The sequence below is a fragment of the Bos taurus genome, chromosome 1, assembly GCF_002263795.3.
Source record: "Bos taurus isolate L1 Dominette 01449 registration number 42190680 breed Hereford chromosome 1, ARS-UCD2.0, whole genome shotgun sequence".
Lineage (NCBI taxonomy): Eukaryota > Metazoa > Chordata > Mammalia > Artiodactyla > Bovidae > Bos > Bos taurus.
Window position 1 is genome coordinate 96,153,407 of NC_037328.1, and position 25,002 is coordinate 96,178,408.

The window sequence follows — 25,002 nt, forward strand, 5'->3', positions numbered from 1 at the left end:
GAGAAGGAAATCTTGATGATAGGAAACTCTTACCTTTGAACCACAAAGAAATAGTGACTATATCCTTTCAGATAGTACTGAAATCAGAAATACTTTTTCCCTGTAAGTGTCATAAAACTTAATCATATCTCTTTTCTCATTACATTTTCAACCTGAGGAAGTTGATGGTGATACAGGTAAATCCGTTTCTTTGTTTCCCTTAATATATAATTTTACTGAATTTTTATCATCTTCTGGATTTAACTCTTTATTTGTGGATCTTTAAAGTCCCTTGGGCTTCCCTGATAGCTCAGTTGGTAAAGAACCAGGAAGGTCTGCAATGCAGGAGACCCCGATTTCATTCTTGGGTTGGGAAGATCCGCTGGAGAAAGGATAGGCTAAACTCCAGTATTCTTGGGCTTCCCTGGTGGCTCAGCTGGTAAAGAATCCACCTGCAATGCAATGACCTGCCCTTCTTCAGGGGATCTACCCCATCCAGGGATTGAACCAATATCTCCTGAGTTCCATCCCTGGGTTGGGAGGATCCCCTGGAGAAGGGAAAGGCTGCCCACTCCAGTATTCTGGTCTAGAGAATTCCATGGACTATATAGTCCGTGGGGTTGCAAAGAGTCGGACACAACTGAGCGACTTTCACTTTCAAAATCCTTAATAGCAGTTTATATGATTCTATTACTGACTCTATAGACAAAAGATAAGACACATTAGAATGTCATCATGGATATTTAACTAGTGAGTTAAAATCAGAACATCTTTGTTCTGTTTAGCACTGCCTGCTAATTATAGAACAGGTAAGCTACTCAGGTATAATAGGCCAATGTGGAAGAAGCCAAGGGGCTCATAGAAGGCCCCCTTTCCTTTGACTTGATCATTAATGTGTGTATATGTGCTAAATCGTTTCAGTCATGTCCAACTCTTTGTGACTCTATGGACCATAATCTGCCAGGCTCCTCTGTCCATGGGATTCTGTAGGCAAAGATACTGGAGTGGGTTGACATGCCCTTCTCCAGGGGATCTACCCCATCCAGGGATTGAACCAATGTCTCTTATGTCTCCTGCATTGGCAGACAGGTTCTGTACCACTTGTGCCACCTGGGAAGCCCTGATCAGTAATAAGAGAAGAAATATACCAAGGAGGTCAACTTCTTCTGGGAATGAGGTTCTTTTGCAGGCACTGGCCATCAAATACTGAGTATACTTCATGACTGTCCTTTCTGATGCTTTCAGAGTCATTTTATTAAGCGTCTCAGGATCTCTCCAAATTCCTGTAAGAATAAATGTTTGAAATTTCAGTAGAAACCTACTTCCCTGGTAAGCAGACACTTAAGACATCCTGCCTTCTTAAGTTGATGCTTCTGGAAGACATCACTGGAATATATATTAGAGTAGTTAGCACATCATGATCATGTGTGTGTGTGCTAAGTCATGTCTGACTCTTTGCCACCCTATGGACTGTAGCCTGACAGGCTCCTCTGTCCATGGGATTCCCAGGCAAGAATACTGGAGTGGGCTGCCATTTCCTCCTTCATGGGATCCTCCCTACCCAGGGATCAAATATACAACAAGGTGATTATAACCTTCTGGAGAATTTCTTGATGATGTTTTTTTAGGGCATTTTCCTTGTTAACTTCTGGTACCTTAAAAAGGTCCCAATGCTTTTCATTGACTTTCTTGAGAAACTGAAGCTTTGAAGAGGTTTTAAGAAACTTGATTCTTTAATCAAATATTCAGAAATCCATTTTATTGGTTCAGGAATCCAAGATGGACACTTAGAATTTGTTTATCCAAGCAACTAATTACTTAGTCAGCCGACCAACTAGCCAACCAACCAACCAAGTTCGCTGAATATCTTGCCCTAGAACTCTTTCCTAAAATCTTCCCAAAACTTTTTATCAACAATTCCAAGAAAGGATGGTAAAGGTGTCTTTTATAAACTATAATAGTTAAACTTGTAAATTTGTCAGTAATGGGAAGAACATTATCTGTCATATTAACATGTCTTTATGCTAATTTTTTTCTAGACTATGGTTAGAGATCAACTGTGGGGAATTTCTGCCCACAGAAAAGTGATAACATTTTCTAAAAAATTACAGAATGTTGTCCATTCTATAATTCTATAAAATTCTAAAGTAAATAAGGATAAAGTATTCCTCAAGATAGAATTTATTTCCTTTTATTTTTACCTGTATTTTTTTAACATAATGAGTCTAGTATAAATATTCTTTTATACTCATTATTGATATATTTGTAGGTAGAGTGTTAATTTTTGCAGTCTACTGGAATGAAATATATTGCATAAATGCTTGAAATAAGATGTCTTAATTTGAGGATTTATAAAAGAAGCCTAGTGCATTTTAGAAGTTGGTTTTTCAGTTGTTTTTTTTTTTTAATCTTTTGGCAAAAGGATACAGTCCATAGGCCATGTGAGAAAATGCAGTTTAAAAATAATTATCTTTGAAAGGTTATTCTCGGTCTGTCTTAATTTAAGAACATGGTTAGGAGTTTTAAGAGAATGGGTTAGTACAGGAAATTTACAATATTTCCTAATAGGAACTAAACTATACATAAAATGGGAATTGATTTTTTAAAATTTTTGCTTTGGATTTCTCTAAAACTTTCTATGCCCACCTAAACTGATCCTTTCTAAACAGAAATTTAGGAACATTAGTACCTAAAAATCTATATTTTGGAAAATGACATCTTGGACTTAGTATTTAGGATGTATGTGTTTTGCATATGTTTAAATTATCCTTGTGTTTTGACTGGACATTAAATGATTGAGATACTCATAGTAAGTAATTACACAGATTGTCTTACAAGATTGGAGTACAGTGGCTAACCTGTTTCCAAAGGTATCTTAGTCCTTTCATAAGACTAGGTTTAGGCCAAACCAAGTAGTAGGAAAAAGCATAGGTTTCATTAATAGATTAAGACAGATGTAGCTCAAACCTAAGCCTCTTGTTAATTAGCTATTTAACTTTGTGCAAGGTATTTAAGTGCCCTTAAGCTCAGGAATTATATACTTTCCAAGTGTCAGGCACTGTACTAGGAATAAACAAGCACCCTTTCTTTTCTTTGGAAGGTTACTGTTCAGTAGGAGAGGTAAACTCACTCATATATGTAACTTTAATATATGTAGTGGGTGTGCTTAAGGTTGAGACCCTCCTGCCTGGCAGCTTATGTTAATTGGACACCTATATGCTTGCACAGTGCTAGGACTTAAATACCAGCATGAGACATAACACAGTCCTGACTGTGCTGGTGTCTTATAGCCTAAATAACAAGAGATGACTATCAATGAGTAATTCTGGGGCCTACCTGGTAGGGTTTGTGAGGCTGAAATAAATTTTCTTTCTTCTTCATGCCACTTCCACTCTGCTCACAAGGCCCTCCCCATGCACCCAGTATCCCATTTACCTAACCAGAACTTGCTGGCTGGGGCAGATTCCCTGTGGGTAGCTATTTATCTCGATTAACAGTTCCATATCATGAATTCCTTTATAAGGTGAGTGAATGGTTGAATACTTCTTTCTAAGAATGTTTGTATTGTTTTCAAAGACCTCTGGAGGCATCAAGAACATAAACAGATATCTCTTCATTTGGCAGAGTTTCTGCCACTGAACAGATCTCCTTGGATAACTGGGGTATCTCCTTCAGGCCCCACTCTAATGGGGCTTGGCTACTCTCCAGATGTCAGTGGGGTCCTTGGTGCTTCATGGAGATAACAACAGATGGTAACCCTGCTACGTCCTCAGATGTGAGCGTTATTGGCCTGTGGGCTTGCCAAGCCCAAATGCAGGAAAAAGAAAAAGAAATTAGCCTTGATTCAGAAGTTGGAATGCTTTGCTACAGGTGAAATGAATTATTTCTTTGATAGATAGTCCATCTTCCCCTGGCTTTCAGTTCCAGGTTATTGTCCTGAGAAAAGGTTTAGGAACTGTGCATCCATGCGTGCATGCTAAGTCAGTTCAGTCCTGTCTGACTCTTTGTGACCTTGTGGGCTGCAGCTTGCCAGGCTCCGTCTGTCCGTGGGATTTTCTAGGCAAGAATGCTGGAGTGGGTTGCCATGCCCTGCTCCAGGGCATCTTCCTGACCTAGGGATTGAACCTGCATCTCTTACATCTCCTGCATTGGTAGGTGGGTTCTTTACCCACTAGTGTCACCTGGGAAGCCCTTAAGAAGTATGCTGCTGCTGCTGCTGCTAAGTCTCGTCAGTCGTGTCCGACTCTGTGTGACCCCATAGACGGCAGCCTACCAGGCTTCCGCGTCCCTGGGATTCTCCAGGCAAGAACACTGGAGTGGGTTGCCATTTCCTTCTCCAATGCATGAAAGTGAAAAGTGAAAGTGAAGTCGCTCAGTTGTGTCCGACTCTAGCGACCCCATGGACTACAGCCTACCAGGCTCCTCCATCCATGGGATTTTCCAGGCAAAAGTACTGGAGTGGGCTGCCATTGCCTTCTCCGCTTAAGAAGTATGACATCATCCTATTAAGTACTTCTCAGATATAATCTTTTAATTATGCTATATAATTAATTATATAATGTATATAATAAAATGGCATATATGACGTGATAATAACTATAAAATGTAATCACTTGTGTATAATTCTTGTTTCTTTAGGCAAATAAATACATAGTAGATGCACAGTTAAATATAAAATACTCCTTGTAGTAATATAAGAACTATCACTTAAGAGGATAAAGAAGGAACATGAACATGAATCGTTTCTATATATTTTTTCCTTTTATTTTTAATTTTATATTTTTTTTTCAGGTTTTAAAACTTTTTATTTGCATATTAAAAAAATTGTGCATTCCAATAATTAAAATCATTTGAACAACAAAAAAAAATGGCACTCTGATTAAACTGCATTTTACAGCCCGCAGAACACCTTGGACCAGCTTTTTACTCTAGATTTCACTGTCGTCCCACCCAGCTTCCTCCTTCACCAACATGCAAGTTCTTTTCCTTCCCTGCCAGCCACACAGGCAGATGGGAGAGGCAGGCGCGGCCTACGTTGTCAGTAGTTCTCCATTCTTTGATGTGAAAAGGGGTAGCACAGTCATTTAAACTCGATCCAACCTCTTTGCATCTTACAAAGTTAAACAGCTAAAAGAAGTAAAATAAGAAGGCAATGCTTGTGGAATGTACAGTGCATACTGGCGGCTCATGCTTCATTACAACTCGCCTGCTTGCTTCTCCTGTTCAATCGTTTCTTTCGAAGGCAGTGGATTTTTCTCTTGCGTTTCCGTTTTCTTCAATTTCGACTTACCGAACTTCTCAATCTTAGCCATATCGGGTTTGTCAGACATGGTTGCAGAGGGCGCGGAGCGAACTGCAAGCGAGTGAAGTCGAATCTGCGCTGTGGCCGCCGCGAGTGCCCAATTTTATATTTTTAAAACTAAAAAAATGTTTTATTTTTTTCCTTCTGAAGCACAGGTAGGATTGCATCATCTTCCTTCTCAACAAAGATCAGTGGCAACTGCACTCAGACCAGTCTGTGCTCAAAGTCCTCTATGAGCTGCTTTTCATCCCAAGTATTTTCACATTTTTTAGGTACCCTTTGCTCCAGCTTAATTGGTCTATTAACTGTTCCCCCCCAAAACTGTAGATTAACTGCTTTATACCTGTTTGCTCATACTGTTTGGTCAGCAGAGAATACCTTTTATTCCTTACCTATTTATGAGCTCCTACTAATCCCGCAAGACTGAGTTCAATCTTTCTTGAAATCTTCTACCATCCTACTAATCAGAGTCAATTATTTCTTCCTCTCTGTTCCTCACTGTGGATCTGTTGTGTGTATCACTATTACATGCATAGGCCTTTGTCATTCCTGCTTGTATTTAATTAATTCATTCACTCATGCATCCATCCATCCATTCATTCAAAAATTATTTATTAAATGCTTAGTGGCAATCTACAAGGAGATGGGAATGTAATGGGAAGCAGAAAACAGATATGGTGCCTGTGCTCTGGGAGCTTACAGTCTTCAGCCAGGGATGGGCAGAAAGGGCACAGTGAAACCCACAGAGCTAAAACCATAACTGCCAATACGAGCAAGGGAGATAGAGAGATCTGTAAATCTCTGTCTCTCTAGGCTGTAACCTCCTTAACATTAGTGATAGCCTCTTGCTTGGTGGAAAAGGTGGTAAGATAATCCAACTGTGACCCTACAGTGGGGGTACATGCTCTCTGTTGTGGTTGAATTGTGTCTCCCCAAAAGATGTGTGAAAGTTCTAACCCCCCAGTATCTATGAATACAACTTTAGAAGAACATAGGGTCTGCAGATGTAATCAAATTAAGTTGCAGTCATACCTGATAAGGGTGGGCTATAATCCAGTATGTGCTTAGTCGCTCAGTCATGTCCGACTCTTTGCAGCCCCATGGACTGTAGCCCGTCAGGCTCCTCTTTCCAAGGGGATGCTCCAGGCACGAATACTGGAGTGAGTTGCCGTGCCCTCCTCCAGGGGATCTTCCCAACCCAGGGATCAAACCCATGTCTCCAGCACTGCAGGTGGATTCTTTACATCTGAGTCACCAGGGAAGCCCATAATACAATATAGCTGCTGTCCAATAAGAGGAGAGAAGACACAGATAGAGAAGAGAATGCTATGTGAAGACAGGAGGGAGGGAGAGATTGGAGTGGTGAGTTTACAAGTCACAGAATGCAGCACCCACCCAAATGTGGAGGAGAGACAAGAATCAGATTCTCCCTCAGAGCCTCCAGAAGGAACCAGCTCTGATGACACATGGGTTTTGTACTCCATCCTCCAGAACTGTGAGAGAATAAATTTCTGTTGTTTTAGACCACCCAGTTTGAGGTAAGTTGTTATAGCAGCCCTAGGAAGTGACTGTCCTGTCCCAGAGGGAAGTTCATAGGAACTAGGGCCCAGTGTTTTCATGTTTGTATAAATGAATGGTGATGAATGATTGAATGAATGAATAGATTCTTGTCTTTATTCTCCTCAATGTTGAAAGACCAGGGGGAGTTCAGGATATTTTCTCTGTTCTGCCTCTCTTTTAAGAGTGAAAAAATGTGGATTTACAATTAACAATATCATTATCAGTTAAGGAAGGTGAAAGTGTTAGTTGCTCAGTCCTGTCCGACTCTGTGACCCCATGGACTATAGCCTGCTAGGCTCCTCTGTCCATGGGATTCTCCAGGTAAGAATATTGGAGTGAGTTGCCATTCCCTTCTCCAGGGGACCTTCCCAATTCAGGGATCAAACCCAGGTCTCCTGCATTGCAGACAGATTCTTTACCATCTGAGCCACCAGGGAAGCAGAGGCTGAACCGAATTACTTACTTGCCCACAAGGCTCTGTCTTTAGACATAAAGCTGTGTTTTTGGTCACTGTGGCTACTGAGGGGGTTTCAAAAAGCCAAAATCACTAAATGTTGAAGTAATAACCCTTTCCCTTCTCCCTCTGAAGTAGAATCTTAGTCCTTATATCTCCAACCGTGGTTCCCCAGGCATTTTGTGTTTATCACTCTGGTTGAATGGCTCACTTTAAGATAAAGCAGCAATTACACTTTTTTTTTTTGGTTGTTAATGGTTGTTAGAATTTGTGTTCCATTTTATATGTTCAGAACACTTTACATTTGTTATTTGATTTTTATTTGTTATTTTTTCATAGTCCTCAGGAATTCATGATGCTTTTTACTTGGGAAGGAAAAATAATGAAAGGATGAAGATGTGTAGTGACCATTGAAAGCTATACTAATCAGAAGTTCGTTCATCTGAGGTGCTGCCCCACCTTCTTGGCCTGTAGGCCCTTCAGCTCCTTCTGCCTCCTGAATACTCACTCTTGATCTATCACACCACCAAACTCTGTAAAGCTTCTATGACCTCTTTCAGTCTCTCATATCTCCATTTCACTTTACTATATGAAGTTTTGTCTGTGCATTTTCCCAAGTAGATTATGAGTCTTGGAAAGACAGGTAACCCAACTCCCAGTGGGCATGTAGGGACCATCTCTTGCTGCTGCTAAGTCGCTTCAGTCGTGTCCGACTCTGTGCAACCCCGTAGACGGCAGCCCACCAGGGTCCCCCGTCCCTGGGATTCTCCAGGCAAGAACACTGGAGTGGGCTGCCATTTCCTTCTCCAATGCATGAAAGTGAAAAGTGAAAGTGAAGTCGCTTCAGTCGTGTCCGACTCTTAGCGACCCTATGGACTGCAGCCTACCAGACTCCTGCATCCATGGGATTTTCCAGTGGGCTGCCATTTCCTTCTCCATCTCTTGAGAGTGATCAAATAAAGAAATCAGTGAATGAATGAAGTTCCCAGAGCTGACTTAGGCCAGGAATCCCCTGACTTTTAGCAACGATTTCCCTTTTTATATGTCTAAGACCATAACCGTGAAACTCTACAGTAAGTCCCCATGCAAATTCCAGAGGGGCAGGAACCAGATAGCTGTGCCAGCTTGAGGAACCTCCAGGTCAGCCTTTAGGTCAGCATGGATCTTCTAGTTTTGTTATTGACGAATAATTAGGTCAGCTCTTTTCACATGCTCAGTGGCTGTTAAGACCACTTCTCAGATGTGCCAGCCAAAAATCACAGGGTTATAGCCAGATGGGACGGGCCAGGTCAATTGCTTTAGCTCTTCACACAGAGAGATAAGGCTGGAGTTGAGATTCTCCTGATCTGGAAATCTCTGGAGCCTACAGGCTGCATTGAGGGATGAGGTTGTCATCTGACTCCAGCAGCAGGGAACACAGCAATCCCTAACCCTGGAGAGTGTGGCTCTTAGGGTGAGGGATCTGCTCCTTGTGTACATGTATTTTTCCTCATTGTTGAAATGTTGGGATCTTTTTTCTCCCACTTCTCCCTGAAGCCAGAACCCTGCTTTGAGGAACATGGCCACGTATTTATTTATTTCATAATACATTAACCTTTTATTATTATTAGTGAACTTTACACTATTGGAAGTATTTTTACTCTCTTATTTTACTTTCTAGGATTGATAGGTAAAGAAAACAGCCGTAAGCTGTGCCTGGGACCTTCTCTGCCATTCAGCCTACATGTCCTTTGTCAAGTCACCTAATCTTGACACATTTTCTTTTAACTTTTTATTTTACATCGGAGTATAGCTGATTAAATGGCAACCCACTCCAGTACTCTTGCCTGGAGAATCCCAGGGACGGGGGAGCCTGGTGGGCTACATACAGTTCATGGGGTCCCGAAGAGTCAGACACGACTGAGTGACTTCACTTTCACTTTTCACTCCCATGCATTGGAGAAGGAAATGGCAACCCACTCCAGTATTCTTGCCTGGAGAATCCCAGGGACGGGGGAGCCTGGTAGGCTGCTGTCTATGGGGTTGCGCAGAGTCGGATACGACTGAAGCTACTTAGCAGCAGCAGCATAGTTGATTTACAATGTTGTGATAATTTCAGGTGCACAGCAGAACGACTCAGCCATACATATGTATGTGTCCACTCTTCCCCAAACTCCTCTCCCATCCAGCTGCCAACATAACATTGACAGAGTTCCCACATATATACAATGGAGTATCTCTCCACATGGGCTTCCCAGGTGACTCAGTGGTAAAATATTTGCCTGCCAAGCTGGAGGATTGGAGACCCAGGCTCGATCCTTGGGTCAGGATAATCCCCTGGAGGAGAAAATGGCAAGCCACTTCAGTAGTCTTGCCTGGGAAACCCCATGAACAGAGGAACCTGGCAGGCTATAGTCCATGAGGTCCCATAGAGTTAGACACGACTTAGCGACTAAAATCACTACCACCATCTCTCCACGTTTAAAAAATACATTGCTTTATTTGACTCTGTTGAGTCTTGGTTGCGGCATGTGGGGTGAGTTGCTCCACTGGGTGTGGGATCTTAGTTTCCCAATTAGGAGCTGAACCCACTTTCCCTGCAAGACAAATTCTTATCCACTGGATCACCTCTCTCCACATTTCTAATTCACAATTTTCCTAATCTTTAGAATGAGCAGGTTGAAGATCTTTAAATTCCCTTGCAGCTCTGCTGTTCTCTGATTTTTAGCTATAATGTAATTCTAGTTTTTTTTTTCCCCCTGAACTAAAATGTGGTAAACAGTACAACAAATAATGGCAAAGGTAAATTTGTCAAAATTGGACAAGCTGGAATCCTTGAAGGCAATATTCTTGTTTTGAATTTATAAACTACCTGCTGGTAAAAATCTCTTGAGTAGTTTCTAAACATTTGTATTTTTACTTCCTTCATTTTCAGAACCCTGTCTTTGTTATTGCAAAGCAGTTTCCATGAAATGTAATTTCTTATTCTGTGCACATGCAGGATCCACATGGAGAAGTGAAGCACACACAGATCTTGAGGGTCAGAAGTACATTTAATGGCACTCTGTGGTTGGTACCCTCATCTTTAAGCATTTGTAATTGCCATGGATACTCACGCAAGTGCTCACATGGGAGCTGCTGGGTTTTGGCCATAAACCAGAATTCAGGAATATGCATCTTGTGAAAGCCAAAGTAGTTAATGTTGTCAGAGACACACAGGTGATGCTGTAGAACGAATGAACTGGGAATTGTGCCGTTCCTGCTGAAAAAAAAAATTGGGGCAGTTTATTAAATTTCAAGTCTGTAGATGAAAAAGACTAGTAAGTTTATTGGATATAATTTAGAAATTTGAAAATTGACAATAAAACAGGAAGGAGACCCCTGTTAAAAGACGAGTCCTGGCACAAAAGATTGAAAGCATTCAGTTGAGATTGTCTGACCCATTGGATACCCGCCAAGAACGGGGCAATTTGGGCACATATGTCTTAGGTGTTTTGTGCCTGTAGTAGTTAAATCTTCTGAATGACCTTTGTTTTTGGGGGTCCTGCCACAGAGCAGCTGTTCTGTATAGTCAAGCTACCGCCTTCTAATCTTTTTTTTTTTTAATTTGAAAATGGAAATATTAAAATGCTATCTACATACAGTTACATAGATCTTTCTTACTAGAAAAATAACATTTTCTGATAATTTTGGATAAAGAAGAAAAATACAGAAGGAATGCACAATTGGTAACCCCACTATCCAGGTAAATCTATTAACCTTTTGATGTATTTCCTTCCAGTCTTTTTTAAAAACATATTTTAAGTGTAGCACATTTCCTGTGGTGCATACGTTTTAAAAATCAGACATGCCTTTTGATCTGGAGCAGCCTTTGGGGACAGCTGAGGGCATGCAGGTCACTGTGACAGAGCGCCTCTGCTCCCTCTTCCTTTCCCCACGGCCCAGTGGGTGGCGGGGGTGGGCAGGCAGCTTCCTGAGGGAAGGGCTCAATTCATGTAGAGTCCCGTCAACAATGTGTGGGCACCTTCCCTTGCCATCCTCTAGGGGAAGTCACATGTACTCTTGCGGGTTTTGGCACTTCCTGGTCTTTCATGTATCTTCAGTTGCTAAAATTTTTCCTGCCTCTTTCCACCCAGCTATAAAAATAAATCTAAGTGGCTATGCTTTTGCTTATCTAAATTACAGCAAAGATGATAAGAAAGAGCAAAATATAAATGATAGGTTTTGCTCTCTAAATTCCCTTGTAAAGAAAAGGTATTATTGTTGCATTGTTCTATTTAACAGAACATATTAAAATCACAGGGAAAGCCAGCGGGGAAATGCTTGGAGAACCTTTGCAATCACTATTTCTAGGTCAGCTGGTGTCAGTAGTCTCATGTTTGGTTGTGTCGACTGAAAAAAAGCACGATGTGAGAGTTTTGAGTTAAGTTTTATTCGGGGCAAAATGAGGACTATATCCTGGGAGACAGCCTCCCAGATAACAATGAAGAACTGCTTTAAAGAGGTAGGTGGGAGTCAGCATATATGTGATTTTGGTGAAGGGGTATATGTGCAATCAGGCACATATTTTGGCAGAAGGTTTCTCTAGTCATGAGGAGCAGATGTCTCCATTAATGATTTTAATGCTTTTTCTAGGTATGAGGAGGTGCAAGAAATTGGGCTCATAGCATCTTCTCCTGAAAATATCTATCTGAAGGCCTATCCTACCAGTTTTTCCCAGAGCATGGAGTACCACATTCCTGATCTCCATCCTGAACTCCTTTCAGGGTGTGGTGAAGGTCAGCCACTGCATTGGCTGATGACTTCATTCTTGTAGAACCAGATGGCAAGTGACAACTTTTAGTTGGCACTGGGAAGATTCTTGATATTAAGAGATTGCTTCTAGAAGGCAGCCTAGTATAGAGGAAGCAACACAAGTCTTGGATTCAAATAGACCTGGAATCAAATGCTGGTTTCCCTTTTCTTCTCTGTATGACTTAGAGCTTGTTATCTAACTATGATGAGCATTGTTCTCTTCATCTGTGGACCACGGATGGTGAGACATACTTCCCAGATGGTTAGGAGAACTGAGACAAAAATATGTGTGGTGTGCCTAGCACATGTGTGTGTGCGCCTAGTTGATCAGTCGTGTCTGATTCTTTGCAACCCTGTGGACTGTAGCCCACCAGGCTCCTCTCTCCATGGGATTCTCCAGGCCAGAATACTGGAGTGGGTTGCCATTCCCTTCTCCAGGGGCTCTTCCTGACGTAGGGGTCAAACTTGTGCGTCCTGCATTGGCAGGCAGATTCTTTCCCATTGAGCCAACGGGAAGCCCTTCTTAGTACATAGTAGGTGCTTACTTAGGGAATTGATTTCTTCTGTTTTCCCTAGAATTTTCTGGGAAGTTTGCAGAAGGAATACAGCTCATTTTCAAGGCAGTGAATGATGATAATTTAACATAGACACCTTGCACAGAATATTAATTAGCAGAAAAGGATCTCATCATGTACTATGATCTGAGTTCTCCTTCTCTCATATTACAAAGATTTGAGTGAGAAAGTGCCTGAGTTGAAAAAAGTTTTCTCTGCTTTGCTGTCAGAACCTGCTTTTTTATTTGTGAATAAAGTTTGCAAGGTATCTTTGTATTACATTTTCACCACTAACCCCCCTTCCAAAATTTTCATGTGAGTGGATATTGAGATTTGGGGTCACTTTTTTGAGTTGAAAAGATATACGCCTCTGGGGAAACATCATGGTGGTGGTTGGGTGGTATTGGGTAGAACCCATGTTTTATATGTGTTTGATATCTTCCTGGAAGAAAATAGAAAGGTAAATATTTGTGCTTTTTGCATGTGGCAGTCATTTTGAAGAGCAGCCTCAGCTTTCTCCCCTCAGCTTATCAACATATAAGATGAGGGACTAGTAGACTTTGTACTATAATGCTTGGAAAGGCAAGCCTTATTTAAATAATAGATATATTAATAACCTGAGATGGCTTAATAATAGTACAGAACAGTAAAATGAATTGAGAAAAATTGTCATACAAAAAACGAAAGTAATTAAATGAAATTTCTTACTTTCCATCCTGGCAATTTATCTCACTTTTCTAAGCTCGATGCATTTCCTCTAATAAACTGAATTCCTTTAGGTATATTACATTTCCCTTGGTGAAGTAACTTTATTTTTATCATTAAATTCATCCTGCAAGTTGTAATATGGAAAGTCTGAAGCTCGATTCTGTCTTTAGAAGAGGTTTCCTTTGGAAGAAGTCCCACCTGCCTTGAGCCACATCTTGAGTGATGCTCAGTATATCATTGAACAGAGAGCTCAGACTTTATCCCTTGAGAAGAGGCATCAGTTTACGAGGAGTATTTATTAAACACCTATTCTACTAGATGGGGCAAGGGAACAGATGAAGTCAAACCCCTTTTCTTTCTTAGCCTTCTCTCTTAGCTTTCAGGAAGGTCAGAACCAGATTTAATGCACCATAATTAGTAATTGTGTAGCTTTGTTATTTTGCTCACTTGCTTCCCCTTTTCTTTCTCAGATTTTTTATTTCTAAATTTACAGTCCTATATTCATTCATTGATTTAGTCCTCAAACATGTTTCCTATGCTATTTATAATGGGAAGAAAAAGAAAACTCTCACAGTCATGGTAGTTGAAACCCGGTATGTAAACAAAAGCTGTAGTTCAGCAAGGCTGTATTCCATCAAACCCTGGCCCGCCGTCTGTGGAGCGGGAAGAAGCTGACCAGATAGAGGGTAGGGCTGTGCAAGGGAACCTTTTAGTTTGCCAGGCAGGGAGCTAAAGAAAGACATTCTAGGAGAGACAGTTAAGTGTATCTTTTGTGATAGATCACATTAAAAAAAAACAGGTTGTGAAATAATCATTAAAAAAGAGTCAAGGAGTAAAGGTGATCATTACAATGGGGAGAAGTTAAGTAATAGACAAGGAGATATGTGATTAAGAACCTCAGTGCATGACCATGTGGATGGCATTTCAGGAAAAGGATTTATTTGTAAAAACAGAAAGGAGGAACAGTGGACGGTGAATTAGCTGAATGCCTTCTCTCCAAGAGGAGAAAAAGCAAACAGTCCCAGGCAAGGAAAAAGCCAAACTATTAGGAAGAGCTGGAGATCCTTGGAATTCTACCACTTAAAGGAACAAGTTAAAGGATGTTTACCTTTTTTATTTTTAAACACCCAGCTGCTTGTGTGACACTGTTACAAAGTTATTATTTAGATTCTGAATGGAAGCGTTCTCTTAGTAAGACTTCTGCTGCTTGTAATATTTTAGGATCCTTTTATACACTTAAAAGTTATTGAGGACTCCAAAAACCTCTTTAAAAATAAATTTTTTTTTTTTGGCTGTACTGGATCTTTGTTGCAGCATTCCAGCTCTTCGCTGTGGTCATGGGCTCCCGAACTCTGTAGTTGTGGTAAGTGGGCTTAGCTGCCCCACCTATGTGGGATCTTAGTTCCCCGACCAGGGATCAAATCCATGTCCACTGCATTGCAAGGAGGATTTTACCCAGTGGACCACTTGAGAAGTCCCCCAGAATCTTTTGTTTATATGAGTTATAACTATCGATGTTTATTGTTTATATGATGAGTTATAACTATCGATGCTTATTAAAACTATGAGAGGTTTTTAAAGTACAAGACTCTACAGGCACCTGTTTCATTAACAGCAGAGTGATGGTGTCATCCAGAGGGACGTCGCCTCTGAAAAACTCCATTGTACAATCATGAAGGAAGTGAGTAAAAAAAGTTATACCTTGGATGGTTTGACTTCGTGTACCTCCCCTCTCCCCTGCCCCGTAGGATCTGAGACCCTCACAGGTCCCCAGACCACTTTGAGAACGGCTCTACACCATTGACATAATAGCCATTTATACTCAATTGGAGGTGACTGTACTCATTCAGTAAACTATCATTCACTTCTTTTTCCAGAAAGAATAACTTTATATGAAGACTTAGAAAGAAGGTTGAGTTTCACAGATTGCTTTGTGGTCCGGAGTTGGAACTGCTGGTAGTAAAAAGAAAAAAAGCTCAACAGTAATAACAGCAACAAACAAAAAACATTCCATGGTTTCTAACTTTTTAATTGTTTTAAACATGTTAATTAGATTTATAAGTCAATTGAGTGGAGAGAATATATTTTAGTCATATATCATAAGCCTCTTCTTGACCCTGGGGAGTAAGTGAGCATGGAATGTGTGTGTGATCTCCAGCCAGGGAGTATTTAAGAAGAAACCTTCCCTCCTCGTTGATGTAGATGAGCCTGGAAGCAGAGTTTGGATTAATCACTGTGGCCTGCCATGCTCTTCCAGTTTTCTAGGTTCTCCCCATAGAGATAGCACAGAATAGCAAAGTCCGTACCTATTATACCCTTGTCCCAACATTAGGCTTAGATTTCTGTGTCTGAATAATTCAAAGGCCAAAAGAATGAAATAGGAAACAGGGTTTGGAGGCTTATGCAAAGGAAGATTGGTATTAGGGCAGATGCTTTTTACACAAGCTGCTCTTTTTCTAGCTGACCTCTGACTGTGGCTGTGAATCCCACTGCCAGTCTTTCTTCTGAAGATACAAATGTACCTCCCTACAACATGAAGCACGTTTGGACTTTATTCCCAGGGCTGGTGTCTGCTAAGTCTGCCCGGTCAGTTCCCCTTGCTGCTGGCTGAGATTTCCCCATCACCATGACAGCGGAGAACACGAGCCCTCCCTCGTTAAAGAGTTTGTTATTTCAACCGAAGCTGAGCATGGAATTGCTGGGCATCAGTGCTGCTGGGTCTGACCACCAGCAGCAGATTTTCCCTACTGGTTGTTTTTCTTTCCAGCATCCTGGGCTTTGGTGGTATTTACATTTAGGCCCTGTCATTTCACTGTTTCATGAAAATCCACTTGAGTGAGACACTTGGCATCCAAAAATAATTTTTTTTTTTTTGGTTTAAATTGAGTCCAACGTCCAACAGTCTCCCATTGATCACTGAAATGGAAAGATTTTAACAGTTTCATTAGATTATTTTTTCTGCTTTAAATCTGACAAGTCATTTAGGATGGCCTGAGGGGCAACAGTGGTCTGTCTAGTCAAGGCTATGGTTTTTGCAGTAGTCATATATGAATGTGAGAGTTGGACTATTAAGAAAGCTGAATGCCAAAGAATTGATGCTTTTGAACTGTGATGTTGGAGAAGACTCTTTGGGAGTCCCTTGGACAGCAAGGAGATACAACCAGTCCATCCTAAAGGAAATCAATCCTGAATATTCATTGGAAAGACTGATGTTGAAGCTGAAACTCCAATACTTTGGCCACGTGATGCGAAGAACTGACTCATTTGAAAAGACTCTGATGCTGGGAAAGATGGAAGGCAGGAGGAGAAGGGGACTACAGAGGATGAGATGGTTGGATGGCATCACTGACTCAATGGACATGAGTTTGAGTAAACTCCAGGAGTTGGTGAAGGACAGGGAAGCCTGGCGTGCTGCAGTCCATGGGGTTGCAAAGAGTTGGACACGACTGAGCGAATGAACTGAACTGAACTGAGGGGCACAACTAGCATCTGTAACCTGTCTTCCTATTTTAATGTTGCTTTCTACCCATACTATCAGACCTGTGATGCAAAGCTATTCAAACATTTCCAGATGAATTTACAAATTTCTGCTCAGTGAGGCCTTTTTCTTAGTGGTCTGGTTGAACAGAATGAAGGAAAACAAAAAATCATCTGTACTGTATAATTGCCACGTCAAAGCAAGGTCACATTTAGCTCTCTTAAGTTAAGACCGCTGTTACCTAGTGTTTGCTAATGATGTTCCCAAGTCCCTTTCTTACTTAAGTTTGCCCATGGCCCCATCCTTAGCCCCACTGCCATTCTTTCCCAGTAGAGCTTTCATATGGAGCAAGAATTTTTTTCCCACTCCTTGTTCTCATCAGACTGGGTTGTCTCACTTCCCTGTATTCTTTCTGTCCATCCTTTTGCATAATTTCTCTTACCTTGATTCTCCTCCGGATTCCCCTCCTTCAAGATCCAACTGGGTCCGGCTTCCTCCTGGGACTGCCTCAACTGAGACATTAATCCATATTGATTGACTCTTCCAGGTGGCTCTGCACAATCCAGTTTACCCTCTGCATTATCCTGCAGGTCTTGGTTAGCTCCCTCCTGGGATGAGACCAAAGGCTAGCAATGACATTCTCATTGCCAGACTCAGGTGGAGCCAGGATCCATGTCTAGAGGATTTACTTGCACGTGCTAGCTTTGGAGCTAATCTTGGCATAGTTCAACACATTAGACAGACAGGAGATCAGATCAGATCAGATCAGTCGCTCAGTTGTATACGACTCTTTGCGACCCCATGAATCGCAGCACGCCAGGCCTCCCTGTCCATCACCAGCTCCCGGAGTTCACTGAGACTCACGTCCATCGAGTCAGTGATGCCATCCAGCCATCTCATCCTCTGTCGTCCCCTTCTCCGCCTGCCCCCAATCCCTCCCAGCATCAGAGTCTTTTCCAATGAGTCAGCTCTTCTCATGAGGTAGCCAAAGTACTGGAGTTTCAGCTTCAGCATCATTCCTTCCAAAGAAATCCCAGGGCTGATCTCCTTTAGAATGGACTGGCTGGATCTCCTTGCAGTCCAAGGGACTCTCAAGAGTCTTCTCCAACACCACAGTTCAAAAGCATCAATTCTCTGGCGCTCAGCCTTCTTCACAGTCCAACTCTCACATCCATACATGACCAAGGAAAAACCATAGCCTTGACTAGATGAACCTTTGTTGGCAAAGTAATGTCTCTGCTTTTCAATATGCTATCTAGGTTGGTCGTAACTTTCCTTCCAAGGAATAAGCGTCTTTTAATTTCATGGCTGCAGTCACCATCTGCAGTGATTTTGGAGCCCAGAAAAATAAAGTCTGACACTGTTTTCACTGTTTCCCCATCTATTTCCCATGAAGTGGTGGGACCGGATGCCATGATCTTCGTTTTCTGAATGTTGAGCTTTAAGCCAACTTTTTCACTCTCTTTTTCACTTTCATCAAGAGGCTTTTTAGTTCCTCTTCACTTTCTGCCATAAGGGTGGTATCATCTGCATATCTGAGGTTATTGATATTTCTCTCGGCAATCTTAATTCCAGCTTGTGTTTCTTCCAGTCCAGCGTTTCTCATGATATACTCTGCATAGAAGTTAAATAAACAGGGTGACATTATACAGCCTTGACGAACTCCTTTTCCTATTTGGAACCAGTCTGTTGTTCCATGTCCCGTTCTAATTGTTGCTTCCTGACCTGCATACAAATTTCTCAAGAGGCAGATCAGGTGGTCTGGTATTCCCGTCTCTTTCAGAATTTTCCACAGTTTATTGTGATCCACACAGTCACAGGCTTTGGCATACTCAATAAAGCAGAAATAGATGCTTTTCTGGAACTCTCTTGCTTTTTCTATGATCCAGTGGATGTTGGCAATTTGATCTCTGGTTCCTCTGCCTTTTCTAAAACCAGCTTGAACATCAGGAAGTTCATGGTTCACATATTGCTGAAGCCTGGCTTGGAGAATTTTGAGCATTACTAGCGTGTGAGATGAGTGCAATTGTGCGGTAGTTTGAGCATTCTTTGGCATTGCCTTTCTTTGGGATTGGAATGAAAACTGACCTTTTCCAGTCCTGGCCACTGCTGAGTTTTCCAAATTTGCTGGCATATTGAGTGCAACACTTTCACAGCATCATCTTTCAGGATTTGGAATAGCTCAACTGGAATTCCATCACCTCCACTAGCTTTGTTCGTACTGATGCTTTCTAAGGCCCACTTGACTACACATTCCAGGATGTCTGGCTCTAGGTGAGTAATCACACCATCGTGATTATCTGGGTCATGAAGATCTTTTTTATACAGTTCTTCCGTGTATTCTTGCCACCTCTTCTTAATATCTTCTGCTTCTGTTAGGTCCATACCATTTCTGTCCTGTATTGAGCCCATCTTTGCATGAAATGTTCCTTTGGTATCTCTGATTTTCTTGAAGAGATCCCTAGTCTTTCCCATTCTGTTGTTTTCCTCTATTTCTTTGCATTGATCACTGAGGAAGGTTTTCTTAATCTCTTCATGCTATTCTTTGGAACTCTGCATTCAGGTGCTTATATCTTTCCTTTTCTCCTTTACTTTTCGCTTCTCTTCTTTTCACAGCTATTTGTAAGGCCTCCCCAGACAGCCATTTTGCTTTTTTGCATTTCTTTTCCATAGGGATGGTCTTGATCCCTGTCTCCCGTACAATGTCGCGGGCAGGAATCCCTCAGAAGAAGTGGAGTGGCCATCGTGGTCAACAAAAGAGTCCGAAATGTAGTACTTGGATGCAATCTCAAAAACGGCAGAATGATCTCCGTTCGTTTCCAAGGCAAACCATTCAATATCACAGTAATCCAAGTCTATGCCCCAACTAGTAATGCTGAAGAAGCTGAAGTTGAACAGTTCTGTGAAGACCTACAAGACCTTTTAGAACTAACACCCAAAAAAGATGTCCTTTTCATTATAGGGGACTGGAATACAAAAGTAGGAAGTCAAGGAACACCTGGAGTGACAGGCAAATTTGGCCTTGGAATACGGAATGAAGCAGGGCAAAGACTATAGAGTTTTGCCAAGAAAATGCACTGGTCATAACAAACACCCTCTTCCAACAACACAAGAGAAGACTCTACACATGGACATCACCAGATGGTCAACACCAAAATCAGATTGATTATATTCTTTGCAGCCAAAGATGGAGAAGCTCTATACAATCAGCAAAAACAAGACCAGGAGCTGACTGTGGCTCAGACCATGAACTCCTCATTGCCAAATTCAGACTTAAATTGAAGAAAGTAGGGAAAACCACTAGACCATTCAGGTATGACCTAAATCAAATCCCTTATGATTATACAGTGGAAGTGAGAAATAGATTTAAGGGCCTAGATCTGATAGACAGAGTGCCTGATGAACTATGGAATGAGGTTCGTGACATTATACCTCCTTATAATTAGAGTCAATTTAATTTTGCGAGAGTACCACATAGATAGTCTTTTGTCCTTCCTGTTGCATCATATAAAGAGTCACATAATGCCTGTCCCATTGTTGTTGGTGCTGAGTTTTATCTCTTGGTTAAATCAGTAGCCCCTAGATTTCCCCAGTGCCAAGATTTCTCTTTTTCCTTTTTATAGTTAATAAGTAACCTGTGGGATAAGACTTTCAGAATCATGCGACTCCCATGTTTCCTTCCAAACTTTGACCCAGTGGTTTTGACATCCATTGAGAATTCTTGCCTGAATCAATTATTATTTCGATAGTTGCTGACATCTAGAACTTATTATGGAGAGGGAAATAGCAACCCGCTCCAGTGTTCTTGCCTGGAGAATCCCAGGGACGGGGGAGCCTGGTGGCTGCTGTCTATGGTGTCACACACAGTCGGACACGACTGAAGTGACTTAGCAGCAGCAGCAGCAGCAGAACTTATTAACTAAGTGCTCTTGGTTACTGTAAGAACTGAGGAAGCTCCAAGAAAACAGAGCTTTCAGGCATTAAAAACGTCAATGTACCGATTGACAAAAACACGTATCCTATTCATCTTTGTACTGTTTCTGCCTAGCATTGTGCATGGTGCAGAGACTTAGATGAACATTTGTGGTTTAGAGACTAGTAAGAAGGATGTGCACTTAGCTATTTCTTTTTAATTAAATATAATATTTTCTGCCATTATTAGAAAGAACAGCAGTCATTTCTTTCAGAAAAGCATGGATATTTGAGTGCTTTGTCAGTGTGCAGTGTGGTTTTTACCAGCCTGCGGCAGCTTTTCTTTCACCACCATCATTTTCACTGAAAGTACAGATTTCTTCTTACCATTCTTCTCCCAGCATCATCTTTAAAGCAATGTATTTCTAAGTACTGTAAGGAAACAACGTCTCTCTTTCAGAAATAATGTGAGGTATTTCCCCCCATCTCTTCCTGAGAAAAATCTCTCTCTTACAGCCATCAAAATATGTTTGTTGATGTCTGCTCCTAATAGAGCAAAACTATATAGCATTCTCTGTAATACCAGACAGCATGGCTCTACTGTGTAACTGCCAACAGAGAATGCTGTACCACTGACACACTGTTGACCCGTTAAAGTTGCATGAGTGAATCCTTTAAAGTTTACAAAGTGTTTTCACAATAAATGTCCTAAGAAAGAGGCAGAGAATGAGAGATTCAGAGGAAGGGGCTTGCCCAAGACCCAGACAGTGAATGCCCGTGTTCTAGACCTCAAAAACGACACTTGGTCCGTATGTACTGCTTGGGTGGAAATCAACAGACACACTAGTCTGTATTGATTTTTGGTACAGGCTAGGAGGCTAATTTTGTACTTGTTTGTATAGAATGGAAACTAAGAGCTGGATGAACGCCATCCTAAATCATCAGAGACACTGCTACTCTTGAAATAGTTTGCATTCACCAGGCTGACCCCCCTTCTAAAGTGTAAGGAGCTAGACCTCTCTGTAGGTGGAGGAGATAAATAACACAGTATCTGTTTGGCAGGTGCAGAAACTAAGTCTTTCCACACAAGTCTTAAGTAAAGACTTAATTGCTACTCTTCAGAAGTGCAAAATAAGAGAATGCAATAATTAGAACTGTCATTATATTCTCTTCCTCTGATGCTGATATTAGCTGGTTTTAAATGTATTTTTAACCTTTGGTGGTCGTTATTAAATTTTTAACATAAAATTCAAACTGACTTCATTTTTTTATACTTAAAAATGATTTGAAAGAACAGATTCAGTTTAAATTAGCTGATGAAGACATATGAAAGAAGTAATAAAATTATATTCAGAGTTCCTTTTTTCTCAAAGATGTGATGGAAAACAGTCTCTGAATTTTATATGATCTGTCAGTAATAAAAGAGATGTCCAGATTTCCTTGGTATTCAAGTAAAAATTGATGATTGGAGGGGAAAGTGCTTCAAATAGCCTTCCCCCGATACACACAGTTTTGACCTTATCATAGGCAGCCCTGACAAGGATCATGTGAGTCAGTAGAGTTATGTTAATATAACTTGGAGGAAACCAGCAGTTTATGTTGGTGCCAGTGGAGCCCAAGCAGGAAATCATCTTTTTTTTTTCTCAGTGCATTGCTTACATGTGAAAGTAGAGGTGAGGATGAAAAAGAAAAGTATTTACTGAGCCAACACATCACCTTGCTTGCCTCCTCTCTCTATGGGGATGGCATCTCCAGATGTTGAAGAGTCAGTGGTAGAAAAACATAGCTGTGTTGGTGCGAAATGCGATACATCCCTTCCATGGTCCTCTCCTCCTCCCGCCTCCAGTTGCTCCCCTTTTGGAAAGGGGCTGGAATCTCAGAGCAGACTCTGAGAGTGACTCTTAATTTAGCTTTGACCGGTTTGATCTCCTTGCAGTCCAAGGGACTCTCAAGAGTCTTCTCCAACACCAGAGTTCAAAAGCATCAAAATGCTCTAGATAATTATAAAAGTGTCCTTTGAAAATTAGTTATAAAAATTCAAACAAACATTAAAGATAGAATGAATTACTTATATCAGCGATCTTCAATAAACCGTCTGTATTTTGGCCATCCTGTTTCACCTACTGTCACCACCCCCACTTCCCTTTTGTTTGTGAGGTAGAGAATTTTAAGACAAATCCTAAATATGTGAAGTGACTTACTCCAAATCTCATAGCTCAAAAGTGGTGACTCCAGGATTCAAATCTCTGGCTCCAGCACCCCTTGCTCTGTGGAATAGACAAGGCAGCTGAGAAGACGACTTAGATGGAGTTGTTCTTAAAATCGATGTAACAAATAAACAAAACCTTGCAGGGAATCTTCAAATTATCTCTGAATCTAGGTATTCTACATATTTTCTTAAAAGGGTTTGCGTGAGTGTGTGGAGGATGGGTTTAGGATGCAGTATTAGAAGACTTCTCCATTGACATGATATTTTATTGATATACTTTTGAAAGACCAATTTATTACAATGGCTGCTTCTCTTCTGAAGCATATTTATAGAGATTAATATTTGCTGACGCACTCTGCCAACAGTTCATGCATTTAAAATAGTGAGGGTCAAACATCGGTCGTGTCCAAATGAAGACCAGCATCCATGGGGGCCTTCCATTGTGCTCTGACAAGTGTGAGGCATTGACTCTTTAATTATAGCATTTTGAGAATGAGCAAAGTTTGGACACTTATTGTTCTTGATTGTTTAAAAATATTGTTTTTAAGGAAGATGTAGGACACAATCTAAATGACTGCTAATTTTTCAATGGTGATGAATCAGTAATTTGAGATTGATTCGGTTACATTTACTGAGACTAAACAGAGGACTCACACCCTGAATGAGGTCCTCTTGTGATCTGCAGAGGTCAAATAAAAATCATAAAGGAGGTGTGTCCTGCTTTTAAAGAGCAGGCACCCTTTCTTACATGAAAAAAAAAAGTGAACACTCAGTTATGTCCATCTCTTTGTGACCCCATGGACTAGTCCACCAGGCTCCTCTGTCTATGGGACTTCCGAGACAAGATAGGCAAGTGTACTCCAGTCAATTGCCATTCACTTCTCCAGGGAATCTTCCTGATCCAGGGATTGAACCTTGCATTGATGAAACCTCCTGCATTGCAGGCGGATTCTTTACCATCTGAGCCACCAGGAAGCCCTTTCTTACCTGAGGGAGTGGCCAAATCAGAACAGGCCAGATACCCTAGGAGTGGGGTTGTTGGAATGACAGCTACCCCATCAGGAAAGTGCCACCTTGCACGATGGAGATCCCTCCCTCCATGGTCCAGGGCAGTGCAGGCGGGAGCCGCAGTTGTAGCATCCCCTTGGTCACACTGGAAACAACGTCATGGACTCCAGGAAGCAGCTGTGTAAAATGTTCTTAATTTCCCTGGAGGGTGAGGAGGAAGCGCTTTCAATTGACATGAACACTGGTTGCTTTTTCAGGTTAGCTAATTGGACTATTGGAAAGGAAAGACTTTGTGGAGATGGTGAGAGGCAGGGTTAGTAAATTGTGATTACCCAACTGCTAGGAGAGAAATGGGGGGACAGGAACCTTGAGCAATTTGAAGCAGAAGTGAGCGTCCCAAGTTCCTGTGTGGAGAGAAGTCTGCTGAATGGGGTAAACACTTCTGAGGACCACCTTTCTGTCTCTGTATTTCTTGGGGGGAAGCCTAACACTGGGGGACTGGAAGGTGAGTAGGAAGCAGAGACATTCATACCAGGAGTCATCCTTACAAAAGGGAGGTTTCTGAGACAGAGTGACTCCCTTCTGTCCTCTGCTTTGAAGGAACATACCCTGTTACAGAGTTTCCCAAACTTCAGTGGAGTTTCCTGAACTTTCTGCTCACCACAACCCCAAACCCTCTTTCTCCTGGTCATAGAATTAGACCCATTTTCCTGGCTTCCCAGGTGGCCTTAGTGCTAAAGAACCCACCTGCCAGTGCAGGAGATGTAAGATAAATGGATTCGATCCCTGGGTCAGGAAGATTCCCTGGAGCGGGGTGTGGCAACCCACTCTAGTATTCTTGCCTGGAGAACATCTGTATGGTCAAAACTATGGTTTTTCCAGTAGTCATCTACGGATGTGAGAGTTGGACCATAAAAAAAGCTGAGCACAGAAGAGATGATGTTTTTAAATTGTGGTGCTGGAGAAGACTCTTCAGACTCCTTTGAACTGCAAGGAGATCAAGCCAGTCAATCTTAAAGGAAATCAACTCTGAGTATTCATTAGAAGGACCGATGCTGAAGTTGA

General features: G+C 41.5%; 2 protein-coding genes across 10 annotated transcripts in view; one reads left to right on the forward strand and one right to left on the reverse strand.

Moving 5' to 3' along the window:
- Positions 1–25,002, forward strand: part of TNIK (TRAF2 and NCK interacting kinase) — a 407,483-nt gene that overhangs the window by 131,491 nt on the left and 250,990 nt on the right. The gene's annotated exons all lie outside the window — the stretch shown is intronic.
- TMSB4 (thymosin beta-4-like) lies at positions 4,759–5,380 on the reverse strand. The gene has a single exon (NM_001113231.3). It carries the CDS (start codon positions 5,307–5,309, stop codon positions 5,175–5,177), a length of 135 nt encoding a protein of 44 aa, NP_001106702.3. The 5' UTR covers positions 5,310–5,380; the 3' UTR covers positions 4,759–5,174.

Coding starts and splice junctions, on each gene's coding strand:
- TMSB4 (NM_001113231.3), bottom strand. CDS start 5,309: ATGTCTGACAAACCCGATATGGCTAAGATTGAGAAGTTCGGTAAGTCG.